Below are 14,551 nucleotides of genomic sequence, written 5' to 3' on the forward strand. Positions count from 1 at the left end.
ATAAATTTATTAATATATAAAGTTGAAACATTTAAAGTTTCCTGAAGCCACTGTTAGTAGAAGCTCTATATGTGGTAGTTTTCTTGTGAACAAATGAATGAATAATTAATTGGCCCAATGTGTTTTTTTGTTGCAGTGGCCCCTCCACCCAAAGTGTCCCGGGACTCGCGACGCGCGCAGTACCCTGCCAACGGCACGTCGTCGAGCCCGTTCCAGGAGGACCTGTTCGGGTCGGTGCCGTTCAACCCGGCCCCGCCCGTCCCGAGCCCCAGGAGCCCGCCGGCCGGCCAGCTCGCCTCGTCGGACCCCTTCGGCATGGGCACCTTCGGGGCCCACGAGGGCGACCCTTCGCAGCAGGAGCTGGAGAACGCCATAGGGCTGCTGGACAAGAAGATCATGGAGATGAAGGTACGCTTAATGTGGTTCGACAGGTCTGTCAGCTTCTGGCTTGCTCTGCCTCAAGCGGGAAACAACTTGTATATGTTCATTGAAATCATAGCTAGGCTTCTGCAATTACTTTTTTTTTTTTTAACTGAATATCAAATTATTAAAAAAATACATATACTTAATTTGTTAAGAGTTGAATTTAAACACATAGTGAAACTTTTCCGTTCATTTTTGAAAGGTGTTCAAGAATACCGTAAAATGAAGATATATGGAACCATGATAGAGTAGTGTAAAATGCAAGAGAATAAACCTGGCAATGTATTTTCTTAAACCCTGAAAATTCTAAGTTTAAAAAAGGCTTTGTTGGTCATACTGATTATATATATAAAAATAGATTTTTTTTAAATATTTTGTAATCATAATTACTGATTTTTTGTGATCTCCATGTAAAATGTATGTATGTACTTTATTGAAGAAACCAAATCCAAATTCTCGATAAACCTCATGGTTGCATTCATGTTACTCTTTCTCATTTTAAATTTTTGTGAAAGAGTTGCACTTGCTGTATCTATTGAAAATGAAATAATGGAAATAATTAAATTTGTAATGTTGCATCAAATGTAAAATAATTCTAGAGTATTGAATATTTTCCAAATACTCACGACCTCCAATCACATCTGTGAATACCAAGATGATGTATTGCTCAGACAGCTGCCTCTCTTTTATTTGGGTCTAGGTTGGACTAAAACTGTTGGTTTTAATTCTTATTTTTTTTGCTATTTGGAGGTCTTGCAAAGAAATATTTAGAGAATAAAGTTACAGAAGCAATTTTGTGAGTGACAGCGATGCCGTCGGTGAAAATTTTCGTCTCCAATATTAGCTTGACTGTTCACAAAGATCAGATAATAATAGTAGCATATTGCAGATTACAAAATTTAATTACCTGCAGAATGAAATGTTTATACAGTGGAACATTAGACTAAATATATATAGTCCTATATAATAAAACTCTTGAAAATGGGTTAAATTAATATGGCATGTGAAAGGGAATCTTAAGGGGTCGGCTCACCTGAAGTTATTGTCAATTTTGCATGAATATTTATTATTCTCAAAAGTTAAAATTTGTATAAAAATTTGTCTTTGGACTAATAAAATCATGTATTGTCTGAAAAATTCAAATACATTTGTTGGCAATTAATGTACCTATATGGATACAGAATACGGAAATAAATTTAAATAAATTGTTCTTAGAAACACATAGTTTAAAGGTTCAGTTATGTATTTAAAAGTTTTTTCATATTTTGATTTTTTCTTTCAGGATGGATTTAGCAGAGGGCTGTCTTTTGGTAACGACGACTTCTCCCTGGAGAGTCTAGACCCTTTGCGCCACTGAGAACCGGTGGCGCTGCGAACAGCCGTGAATCTCCTTGTGCACTGTTGCCACACGCACGGACGATCGACCAGACCTTCGGAGGACGGGTTGACGAGCCTGTGTGACTAGGGATGATGTCTTCAGCTGCCAATACTCGATGGATCATATCAGCATATACATATATCTTTTTAAAGCTTTGTATAAAGAAGTGTGAATTGCTTTTGACTTATATAACGTCTAGAAAAATTAATTCTATAATTGTGATAAGTGCTGTACATACGTGCCTGAAGTGCCTTATTGAAACGTAATTAACTATTTGTGTATGAGAGTAACAATGTTGTATGTTGTTGTGTGAAATTAATTATTTTAACAGTTTCGCCAAAAGTATTAATTGCTTGTTATACAGAAAATATTGGAATGGATACGCTATTGAAGAGAACAAGTTCTATACTTCCAGTATGTCTTCCATTATGTAGAGATGTTGTGTATTGCAGCTTAGCAACAAGTAAACGGCAGAATATAAACTGTTGATTGTGCAGTGCAGCATTTATGAATTGGAGTACAGTATTTAATTTCTCGTGAATGTTAGTGTTCTGCATGTTGTTTAACGTGGCATAGTTAGAATAGCTATGCATCGTATTATTGTTATTGATGTATAAAGTGTTATAGTAGTGATGTGGAATACAGACATCCAAATGCTCGATATATTTGTAAATATATTAATGTTTTTGTTACCGGAGTTTTTATTTGTTAGCATAACCCATTACTTTGAATGGTGCTACTCTGAAATAGTGGCCAGGCCACCAAGGCCATCGAGAGAAACTAGGGCCCAGGGGAAAATAATTTAGTCAGGCCCACTAGTCTCTTCATTATTTAATCCACAAATTATCAAACCCCATAGTTTATAAAAAAAAATCTAAAAACTGTAAAAGTTACAGTGGCCATAACTATGAATGTTAAATGTGCATATTGCATAAATTTTATGCTTTCTAATGAATTATATCAGCAATATACTTGTAATTTCTTACAACTGTCGAATTGATCTCATTCATTAAAAAATCTGTCTGGGCGCCAGGGATTTCCCCCTCCCCCCTGCTTCACCCTTTTGAAGGCCTCTCAAGGCAAACCAAATGGATTCTCCACTGGATTGAACCTGGATTTTTCACAAGTGCAATCACTGGCCCTGTGATGTCCTTCAAGAAGTTGAGAGCTTGCAGTAAAAGTATGAACCGAGCCGCCGCTCTTTTCTTCACTGACGGAAAAATGCTGAAGTCGCATTGCAATAAACGCTCGTCGCTGACATCACCCTGCCCGTCGTAAATTAGTTTGGAAACTTGGCAACAATATCAGTGAGCTAATGGGTTTTCTTGGAGTACTTCAGTTTCCACTGCTCATCTGTCAATGATCTTCAGTGTTGATTAGATATTAAATACTAATTAATGCGTCCATTAAAATTTGCAGCTATTTTATGCACTTATGTTTGAAGTAAAAAAAAAAAAAGACCCTCTTGGCACACCACAAAGATTGGTTACTTGACTCTGTAGAAAATTGCTATAAATCATATGACCAACTGCAGTCAACATGTAATTTTGAGTGTGTGCATTCATTTCAATCCATTTGTGCATTTTTTACTATTAAATTTATAGACTTTCATAACAGTGGTTATCGTAGGTGCACAGCTTTGTGGTTTCTGTACATGATTGCCAGTAAAATTTGAGGGGAAAAAAACCCTTCCTAAACTGAAAGTGATATAATTGGTTAAATATAATCTGCATTCTGATGCATGCTGAGAATAGTTTTTTTTTGTAGAGATATTTTTTGTAGTAGGCAAATATATTAGTATTAGCCTGCAGTGTTTCAGTTTAGTCAAATGATTGTCTTATATTTTTTAGTTATAAAAAATGATTGATACAGAGGGTACTCTCCAAGCTGGAATTATGTGGTTCTGCATATTCTGTGATCTGTGGTCAAGCAGCACGCTCAGATTTTGGGAGTGACTTGGATGTTTGAAATTGCATAGGAAATGAAAGAAATAATATTTAACATAGATTATTAGCTAGCAAAAATGTTTTCAATGATTAATAAATTATAAGGGTTGTACTGTCACTACTTCAGTTTAGAAGCCCCGGGACATTAAAAAAAAAAATTGAAAAGTTATCTTAAAAACCGCAGTTTTGTCTGGATTCACAAGACAAAATTCCATACAAAACTCAACAAATAACAATTAATTTGAAGAAAAAAATGTGATTGGCAGCAGATGTGCAACACAGCACATGCTACCATGAAGTCTTAACAACTGTTGCTTCTTAACTGGAAGCTGCAGAGCTGGCAAATTAGTCTGGCAGCCTACTTGTAAACATAAGTGCTGCTAGCTAGCATCATGCGAAGTTCAAAAACTACAAGTTTCTAAAACTATCCACTGAAATTAACCTACACTACTTACACATCCAAACAACTGCAGTTGTAGTGATTTAGTAATACAGTAATACTACTCATGATTAGGGATGAGATTATATGTTGGATTGCGTTAAAACCAAAACCTCGAAAAGCATGTTGAAACACAGCGTAACATATACCATCAAAATGCAAGTTAAGTCATGGAATTAAATAGCATTTAACCAAAACTTAATTCGAATTGTAAAAAAAGTAATCTTTTAATTTTTTAAATTCAAGGAATGTCATTATTTTCAGACAAACATTGTACCAAAGTGCATGGATCAGCAAATATTAATTTCATTAGTTTTATTGTGCATCTCGTGCTGAAACAATTGTAAGCTGTAAATACTCACTAATTAATTTTTATTCTTATGGATGTATCTGTTTTAGACCAATTAATTAAAAATTATTTTGCCTTAAAAATTCAGCATATAAATGTTATTCCTGTTTTAAGTGTTTTACAAAACCGCTTTTATAAAAATTAAAAAAAAAAAATCCTCTGTTTTAAAAATAATACTGAACTATAAAACTATAAAATCTTGTCTACTCAAGATGGTGTCTGTAAAGAAGGCATGAGATTTGTTAAATTGATCCGTTCTTCCCCTTGCTAGTAGACATGATCTGGCAGTCTTAGTCTCTTGCTGGCTTCTCACATATCAAGCACATCCCGCATGTAAAGCTACCCAAGTTGTAGACAACTGCGCGAGGCACGCTCGTAATGCATTGCCACGCAGAAGATGTCTTGTCAGGCACAGCTCAGTTTATGCTTGCTTCTAACACCTGAGGACTTCATTTGCTCTATAGCTGTGGTTTTATTCCAAACACACCTTTCGACAAACAAATTTTGACCTCCATAATATATTCAACTCCATTGTAAGAAGCCAAGGAAAATAAATTTAGTTTCCATTCAAAGCCTATGAAAATGGTTTTCACGCACTCATTTTGCAAAAAAAACTTTAATCTTCATTCGATACTTATGCTTGACATTTTGCGACAATGCATTGAGTATGCCCTTCTGTGGTATCTCGTTCGGAACACACTTGGTTAATAAACTTCAAATTAAATAAGATTGCTAATTTTCTGTGCTACAGAAAATTGACGTTGAACTGGCTACATACTAATGTCTGGCATGACTATTTTATGCATGCTTTGGCAACATACAGTAGACTTCCAATAATTGGGCAATTCAGGGTTTTAAGGTGCAGGATTACAGAAAAAACTGGATTATCGGGCAGTATCTCCCACAATCAACTCCTAAGTTGTAGAGGAAATACATGTGTGCGGTGGGAATTGGCGGCAAATATTGTTTATTAGGAACATAGGTACATTTAAACATACACAGGCTAAAACTTGATTTTTATTTTACATTTTAAACGCTTTTATGTACACTTCGGGCTTATTCTGGGCCGCGTCGAGCGTTTGAGTGTTAAAAGTGGTTAAGCTAAAAATTAATATTTTTACTTATGTTTTATTAGTTGGCTTGGATCTGTACATTGCTCCCAGGTTTCAGACCATCTGACATTACAGGCCGTTGGTTGCTGGACTATCTGAAGTCATGCCTGTTCTAAAGTATTAATATATTTGAAAAGAAATTTATAAAAAATTGTCATATGTTGCCATGAGAAACCACGTAAAAATCTTGGTAAATATTTCAACAGTGTGAATTTCTATAATTTATGTGGTTTTATTTTTAGGCCAATTTCCTTTCAAAAATAATTTTGGTGTTATTTTTGTTTTATGAATTCTGTTCAGTCATAAAGATAGCATATTACTGAACAAATGACACTAATATGTTTCACAACACTTCCACACAAGTGTGCCATTTTAACTGATACATGATGCACTTTTTTAAAAGGTATTTGTTTGTAACATGAATGTCGACTACTACTCTGAATAATAAAAATTGATTGGAAAGTATTTGTTTGAAAATTGGCCCAACATCTTAATATAAAATAGTTATTCATTTATTTTTACAATCTATTTAGTACATACCTACATTTTCGTACAAACTTCCTGCTAAATAAATTGCATTCATGGAATTAAATAGACATATATAAAATTTAGGTTTTTTTATTCAAGTTAAGGTGTGATTATAAATGCTGATTAATTTCATGATTTTGGGTGCAACTTGGTGCCTTATGGTGTATTACTTTGGTTTCGGTATAAAATGGTGTATTGACATGATTTTCTGTGTTAGTGAAGTTTTATCAAAATTTACCATATATTTAATAGGCCTATGTATTAACTTGGCCCATTGTCAGTTAATTTTTTTTTGTATTCCACTAACAACTATACCTACAGTTGTTTGTTAAATAGTTGTTACTGTGTTACTAAAATTCCTTGCAGCTTGTAACGTTGTAACAAGCTCTAAGTTTATGGACTGCGGAATTGAGTATAAAAGAGGTATGTTTAGCTGTTAAATGTAGACAATCTAATGAAACAACTTTTATTGATGCTATTTTATTTTGCATGATTACATAATGGTACTACATTACAAAGCACTACTTATAATTGGTGCCAGGAAATGTTAACTTATTTTAGACATTTTATTTCACATACACTTAAAAGTTTATCAATAGTTCATTAACCATGGATAAATATCATTTTTTAAAAAAACTTTATTGAACATCCCTTGAATATTCTGCAACAAAGTCCAAACTACTGTGTGTGTGAATTATATGATGTTTATAATTTGGTGCTGGATGCTTTGAATTTTATGATTTGATTTTAATTTCATTCATGATAATCACAACAGGTAAAAAAAAAAATATTACATTAAAATGCACTTTATTCAAGTGTAAGCTCAATGGCAGCATTTCCAATATCCTGATTTGCTACGTAGAGTACATTTAAAACGGTATAAAATAACTATTATTAACTAGGAGACATGTATGCACAGATTACATTACTTATTATTTCCTTACTTCTTATGTAGTGTTTTTTGAGCAGTTTTCTGAATTTTCTCTTGCGCGGTAAAGGGTTATACATGCTTACGAATGTAAAACTAACTTGTCTGAACTTGACTCTACCGAGCGACACTCGCGGAAGCGTGACTGCGAGTGCGATCACGACACGTCGAGCTTCCAGCGTGCGTACTGCGCCACGTGCACCACCCCCCACCGCGTGGTCGCGATGCGCAGGTTGCTGCCACACACCTGGCTCCTGTTGATGTGCGGGTTGTGCAGCTCTGCGATCTGGCTGGAGCAGGCCTGGGCGGGGTCTCCGGAGGCCGTCAACGACCCCATCCAGAACTCGTTCCCCGGGAGGGCGTTGCCGTCCCACGCGTACGACACCACCAGCAGCTTGTCGGCGTGCGGGCCCGCCAGCTTGTCGTGAGGGTTCCTCCTGGAGAAGTGGACGTCCACGCGTCTCGGCGGCTCGCGGCAAGCGAAGGAGCCGCCGTCCGGCACGCCGTAACAAGTTCTCTCCCTGAACCACGCGAAGTCCACGTCTGCGACGTGCTGCAGGAGGGGCAGCAGCCTTCTCAGTGCGTAGCCGAAAGCATCCAGGTAGATTGTTTCCTGGTGTTGCGAGATCTTCCACTCGCCCATGCCGATCCCGACCACGTGTATGTAGGCGGGCCGGCCGGCGATGTACGCTCGGTGCTCGCTGTCCAGCAGGAGTGTTTCGAAAGAAACGGCCAAGCGATTGGCGTACGCCGTGTTGTCGAAAAAATGACCGTCTAGTGGTTCGTAGCGACGCTCGGTGTCGTGGCGTACATCTTGCTCCACTTCTGTGTACAGCGGAAGGTGTGGCCCCAAATCGTAAAATTGACACCACAACTGGCGCCAAAAACATTCTGGAATTTTTGCGGTCTCCAGTGGACCGTAACCATTCTCTTCGGTGTTTTGCTCTTCTGTGACCATCACTTCTTCCCACTCCATCTTCCCTGGCCGCTCGAACCTCGCTCCGATCAAGCCCATCACGACCCCCATCCTCTCGATGTTGTACGTGTTTATGGCCGGAATGCCCATGTTGTTTCTGCTGCCATCGTTTATGAAGTAACTGTACGACGAAACCGACAGGAGCGCAGAGAGCTTCATCTCGTCATAGCTCAAACAGTCCCTTAATTTGAGGCCGCATCTCGATCGCGTTCTTCCCACGTCGTCCCAGCTTCCACGACCCCGCATGCCGTTGAGCAGGACGTAGTAGTCGTCCGGCCCTAAGAACACCACCGCCCGCTTCCGGAGCAAACGATCGACCAGTTCCACGATGCCCACCTTACAGTACTCCCTCTTTTCCTGCCGAGTGCCGTACATCATCTTGTACTGCAGAAAGTTGATGTAAAGCGGGAGCACTGATTCGTGCAGTATTGGGTATGCAGACCTGGCAAATCTGTCTAAAATTGTCGGCTCAACGTCGTCTTCATTTAGGAGACTAGCACTTCGGATAGTTTCGATTGGGAACTGTATAGGGAATTCATCGCTGTACTCGATTAGCTCATCCAAAGTGATGCATGATGGCTTCACTTGTGCGCATGCTTTGAGGTACTTTAGGACTATCGGCCGGGTCATCTCATTCTCTGTAATCAGCTGTTAACATGCAATTTTAATGAATTGGCATGGTGTGAAAAAACATCAAAGCAATTTTCTAGCATTGAATAATCCTGCTAAAAAATATATATTAGTATATTATTTTATTCATAAACACTGTATTTTTAGTATTATAAATCTAGATATTCACATAAGTCAATGCCAGTGTTTGTTGATACATTGGAGGCTATAGTCAATTCTAAACTTCAACACTGACAAAAATTTAACTTATCTAGGTCTGTTTATATTTTTCCTGATTATCCTATTACTAGGAACAAGATTATAAGGTGAATTGCGATAGAATCAAAATAACACCACAATACATGGCGATATAACACACAACACCGAAATGCAAGTTAATACACCATTTAGCACCTAACTGTAACTAAAAACATTAAATCAATCAGCAATTTGACAAAATCACAAATATTTTATCTTTTACTATGGTAAATTCATTGAATGTAACTATCAGCATGACTTTTGTACCAAAATGTATAAACTAAATGGAGTAAAAAAAATTGATATATTTTATCTTGCACCTCTTATTACCTAGTAAGGCTACATATTTCACAGTAATCACGTCAGCACATATTTCAAGCATTCAAAAATATGCACATTTATTTTTATTTTTCTGAGTAGGCCTAGTTCTTTTCGAGACATGCTTATTAAAAATTATTTTACTGTTTAAGTGCATCATGTGTGAGTCAAAATGAGACCATTTCCTTGAAATTAGTATTAGCAAATATTATAATTTCATATTTGTTAAATAATACAACATTTTTATTAATAAACACAATGTATAAAAAAAAAAAACAAACACCGAAATCTTCTGTTTTAAAAACAAACTTGACCTAAAAATAAAACCATAAAATATTGTCCCTACCTATTACTATTTCCCACGATATTGTAATGTTCATATGTAATTATGTAAATAAAATTACTGTACTCTTAATTTTTCAACTCGATGTGTTTTTTTAATTTATTGTATATAATTTAATTTTACATGTTTGACAGTAATTGATTCAAGAAAGCTGGGTATTTGAACCATCACTAGTAATGGTTGTAATCGGATTAGATATCTTTCTCTAGCTATTTATAGTTTCCTGTCCTTTAAGTATCTGATGTTTATGGACATACAGGTACAACATTAAGTTTTCAGCCATTCCTGAATTTTTATTTGCTTGTGTAAAGCCTTGAACACACAGGCCTCTTTCTTGTGTACAAATGTGAAAACAAATTACAATTCTAGCAAGTGACCATGAAAGATAGTGGACAGTATGTATGGTAAAGTTTTGTTTATTATTACCGGCATGAAATATAATACTTAATAGAATTCAATTTATACATTTTTATATTGACATGACCTGGAAAACTTTGCATTTGAAAACAAATTTTACATTTTCTTTTCTAATACTGCTCTGAATAATTTTGCTCTTTGTTTAAACTGGACTCTTGCAAAAAAGATAAGTGATAAATAGAACTGTCCTTGTATAAGACTAGCTAATTTGAAGGTTCTTGTCGCTAGTAAACTTGATGGCCTTTTACATGGCACTATTTCTTCACGAGAAAAAGTCGGCGTGTATTGCGTGTGAGTGTATAAGAGTCAAATAACTTTTAATCTTACAAATTCCTTTAAATTTGTAAATTAACTAAAGTGCAAAATATGCAAATATTCCTTGCACTAGTGCTTGAAACAAAAGAATGAGTGCATTGATTTATAGGTGGAGTCTTGTTTGACAGCCTAATAATAAAAATACTAGACAGTAGTAATCCACTGTAAATGTAATTAACTTGAGTGGTTTACCTGTAAATTTTCTCCAGCTGGTCTCATTTTTGAGCCAGTTCTTTGATCTGCCATTCTTATATAAAGTTATGCAATCTTAACAAACACACTGATATCTTTTAGCACAATAAAGATTTGAAGAGTGGTTCTTCGTGGTCAAATTGCTGAGACAGTCGCTGAATTTTGTATTGTAAATCGTGGATGTCTTTCAATGAAATACTGTGCAAGTGGTACAACAATCATAAAACATGAAATTTTAAGTATGTTCAAGGCAAAATATGATGTTTACATTTATGACAAATCAACAAGATTGAATGCATAGAGAACAAGATCATGTGGTAAGTTCTTATTCATCATTACAGAAATAGAAGCAGTTATTATCTCCATGGATAATGCATTATTCACGTTACCAAAACATGAAAGCATCAGAAAGAGTTATTTTTTGTGGTAGGTAATTATGGTATCCCAATATGGAGGACTACTTCTTTCAGAACCTTTCATTTTGCTGAAGGCTGTAATTATTTTTTTTTATGATGTATTGTCTTTTTGTATAAATTTTGATATCAGTGCATGAGATCACTGCTAAGCACAGTGCATGGTATTTTCTAGAATACATCTAAAACCATGGTATCTCTCCACAAAGACATGCAACACCAATACCAAATTCTTTCCATTTGTAATAAGGAGGACTCTTAATTTTAAAACAATAATTCCTAACAGCAAACAAACCCAGAATGTAGGTGTGTCCACCCCCCCCCCCCCCCCCCTGTTAATGCCTCTTTTCCTTTTTTATAGCACGTGAAACTTTGTAGCCAGCTTCCAATTTTTTTAATTGGAGTATGTAATTGCTAAGCCCCTACCAGCCTTAAGTAGTCAATTAGATACAGTGCATCATACAAACCGGTAGAGTAACTGTGTTAAGTTATGAATAACTTTTGTAAAGGGGTCAATGTCCGAAAACACTTTGACATTGTTTGTCTCTTGATAATACTGCAAGATAGCAATGTAAGACTTAAATAATTTAATTATAAAATTTTAATAATGCAAATACAATTGGTGGATGATACTATAATCGCATATCAGATACCAATACTCATGTCAGGTATTGTTTACAACAACTTCCATCAAACTCGACAAAGGCCACAGATGTTTTGTTTGATGGTGTGTAAAGGAAAGCAACAGTGTTTTTTTGCCAGTCTGTAGTGCAACATTGACACATTTTTACTCTCCATAGAAAAATTTAACTTCTCTGTGTTACTTGCTTCCTCTTGTGTTTGCTATATAGCAAAAAAAAAAAATCAACCAATTGTAAACAACATCTTTGAAAGTAACAACTTTCATGGCCAAACCTTCAAAATTTTAAGTGTAATATTCATAATCTTCATCATGCTCGGACCAATTTTCAAAGTTTTGTTCCTATTCATGGCCGCAATGACCCTACATACATCTGTGAAAAGTAAGGAACTTTTGTAACAATTTACAGTGTCTTTTTTTTTTTTTGCACTGTACAATACACTTTGAGTAGGAACTATTTCTTACTAGGTATTCGTAAGATTATTTAGGTAAATATTCTATATATAGTTTCTTAAGTATAACAATATAAAGTAGATACCTAATCATAGGTAAGTAGTTAAGTAAGTATACGTACCAATTTTGTTTATTACTTATTTTTATATTGCTTGTTTTCTCTATTGCACATTCACAATTCACAATCTAAACTCTGAACTCTGGGGTTGGATCCGGTGTTAGCATTAAAATAGTGCCAATATGTATACACATTTCCAATGGGGTTATTAATACTTTTGGTATCTTTACCCAATCATGTTTATTGAAATGGCTTTTTTCTATATTTTATTTTATGTTTACAAGTGTACAATATTTTGAGGTAAGACCATATCTTATAGTGCCAAACTATATAAATGGAACATCAGTCCTAGGGTAGGTACATTATGAAATACATCAACCTGAATGAAAACCTAGAATAAACTAATAAATATACAGATGAGAGTACATAGTATTTTTTATTTTATTTAGTGAGAAGTGCAGTGTAGGTCTCTAATCCGGCACTCTATAATTCACTCTATAGTTCCTGTTGGTTTTCATTTCAGTGCAGCGTTGTGTGTTTTCTAGCAGGTTACATTTCACATTTTCACATTTGGTATTCCTGTTCAAACCAAATTGACATTTAATAATCAAGCAGAATCGCTAATTAGACACAGTCGTTATCCTGAACTTGCCGGATTAATGACCTTTCAATGTCCTGAACAAAACTCACCCTATCAGAAAAGAGTGCCCATCTCTATACATTTGTAGGAAGGTGGTAGGAATACATAGAGATAAGCCACTGCTGTACGGCTTAAAATGCCACCTGGTACCAATCATAATACATAAATCAATTTAGTTAAAGTAAGTAACTTGGTAACAATTCATTAACTTTGCAATACATTTATGGTTAGATTTTGGGAAGCCACTAGGTTCCAGGAAAAATTATAAAGTTGAATATCCGTGATATTACAATTTTTGGAGGCTTTAACCTTGTGTTTTCTGTTCTGCTGAAATTTTTCTAGTGTGAAAAATCATGAAAAAAAATTTATTCGTCCCCATTTTTAAATGACCGTTCAACTACTCTCATCAGAATTCAAGTTATGCCGTATAGTGTTATACTCTTGGGAGGAGCAAAGCTCTAGACAGCATCGGGATTTCACTTGAGATTAATGCCCTACACTGCCTTCATCGCACAAGTCCTTACTGCCTTGGCAAGTGGACGATGGTTCACGTTGTGCTGTAGAGGTTCTCTACTTCCGAAGCTATGTATTTTTGATGTGTAACAATTTAGCTCTCGGAATACAGCATTTGGTAGGAGTAATTTTGTGAATGGAACGGAAGTTGCATGGAACAGAAATCTGTAACCACGGTGCTTCCATCTGTAGCGGATGGCGCGAATCAAGATCACAAAGCCAACAGAAAACTTTATAGCATTAACTGTTTAGTGAATGTTAACAAGGTGATCATAATTTTGATAAAATTCCTTTCGAAAATCAGGTCCAAAGCGAAAGTTAAGTATTTTTTCAAGTCTTTTTCACTTTTATCGGAGCTGTTGCATTATATAGTTTAACGTTTTGCTCTGCAAATCGAATGATTTGATAGTCAAAGTAGCTGCTCCCAAGCTTAGATGTTGCACATCTCTGGCAAATACTGAACGACTCGCTGAAATTTTTTTTTTCTATCAGGGAATGCCATGAAAAACCAGGCTCCAGTCTCGGCCATCCAAGGAGAATGTGTTGGCGTCCCGCGAGGCAGGGCGCAGAACTCACCCGCAGGTCATTGTCTGAGGTCAGAGGGAGGTGGCGTGAAGAGGGAAGAAGTTTAGAGATAAGCAGGCGTAAAACCACTGACGATACAAGTTGCTCAGTTGCTTCGTTCATTTTCCTGCATCAACTTTGAAGCGTCAAATGTCATGAGATGCCAGTGACATGCATGCAAAGTAATCTTGAGACTATATTTAAGAAGACATGATCAGTGAAGCATCATGTTCCTAAACATTTTGAAATATTACAGTTTAGTTTTTTTGAAGGAAAAAAAATTCAGAACTGTACTCGAGCAAGCACTTGAACCTTAATTTTTTTGTATTCTGCTGGCACATATTCCGTCGATAAGAAGCAGTGTAAAACAGCTATTTCCTCCTCGTTCAGCACAAAAATCACACATAAACTACATTGATTTGAATTTAATGGTAAATATATATATATATTTTTTAAACTTTAACTATCGTCCCATTCACTAGCAAAATGTCTGAAAATCATCTAGATTTCAATTAAGATGATGATCTACTCCTTAAGCATTGTTGTTCTAGTCCACACAGTCGTAGTGGACAATGGTTCACAATGTAATTACGTAAGATGGATTGTTTTGAACAGAAAACGCAGTCCTGGGTGAAGATGGTTGCGTACCGCGAGGCAGGGCTCCACTATCACCCTGCGGTGATACGCGTGAGTATTCCGGACTTCCTTGCTTGGTGCAGGCGGGCGTTGCACTGCTGCC

General features: G+C 36.1%; 3 protein-coding genes across 15 annotated transcripts in view; 2 read left to right on the top strand and 1 right to left on the bottom strand.

The window, feature by feature from the left end:
* LOC134528244 (PTB domain-containing engulfment adapter protein 1) overlaps window positions 1–2,493 on the top strand; it is a 141,749-nt gene extending 139,256 nt beyond the window's left edge. For all 4 annotated transcript variants that reach the window (XM_063361688.1, XM_063361687.1, XM_063361685.1 and 1 more), the window contains exons 8-9: window positions 137–408; window positions 1,706–2,493. In XM_063361688.1, coding sequence (XP_063217758.1) covers window positions 137–408; window positions 1,706–1,780 — 347 coding nt within the window. In that variant the 3' untranslated portion in view covers window positions 1,781–2,493. The remainder of the gene's footprint in view (window positions 1–136; window positions 409–1,705) is intronic.
* A 4,134-nt stretch (window positions 2,494–6,627) lies between these two features.
* LOC134528245 (uncharacterized) lies at window positions 6,628–10,889 on the bottom strand. Its single transcript, XM_063361689.1, has 2 exons — window positions 10,532–10,889; window positions 6,628–8,727 (listed from the first exon to the last, which is right to left on the bottom strand). Exons 1-2 carry the CDS (start codon window positions 10,583–10,585, stop codon window positions 7,261–7,263), a joined length of 1,521 nt encoding a protein of 506 aa, XP_063217759.1. The 5' UTR covers window positions 10,586–10,889; the 3' UTR covers window positions 6,628–7,260.
* Window positions 8,644–14,551, top strand: part of LOC134528247 (uncharacterized) — a 29,961-nt gene continuing 24,053 nt past the window's right edge. For 5 of the 10 annotated variants that reach the window (XM_063361690.1, XM_063361696.1, XM_063361691.1 and 2 more), the window contains exons 1-3: window positions 8,644–11,966; window positions 13,741–13,830; window positions 14,428–14,499. In XM_063361690.1, coding sequence (XP_063217760.1) covers window positions 11,897–11,966; window positions 13,741–13,830; window positions 14,428–14,499 — 232 coding nt within the window. In that variant the 5' untranslated portion in view covers window positions 8,644–11,896. Of the gene's footprint in view, window positions 13,831–14,427; window positions 14,500–14,551 lie in introns of all 10 variants that reach the window. The other 5 variants (XM_063361695.1, XM_063361699.1, XM_063361697.1 and 2 more) reach the window with 2 other exon arrangements.

Source organism: Bacillus rossius, chromosome 1, assembly GCF_032445375.1.
Source record: "Bacillus rossius redtenbacheri isolate Brsri chromosome 1, Brsri_v3, whole genome shotgun sequence".
Lineage (NCBI taxonomy): Eukaryota > Metazoa > Arthropoda > Insecta > Phasmatodea > Bacillidae > Bacillus > Bacillus rossius.

Coding starts and splice junctions, on each gene's coding strand:
- LOC134528245 (XM_063361689.1), bottom strand. CDS start 10,585: ATGGCAGATCAAAGAACTGGCTCAAAAATGAGACCAGCTGGAGAAAAT. Junction 8,728..10,531: donor CAGCTGGAGAAAATTTACAG/GTAAACCACTCA, acceptor GCATGTTAACAG/CTGATTACAGAGAATGAGAT.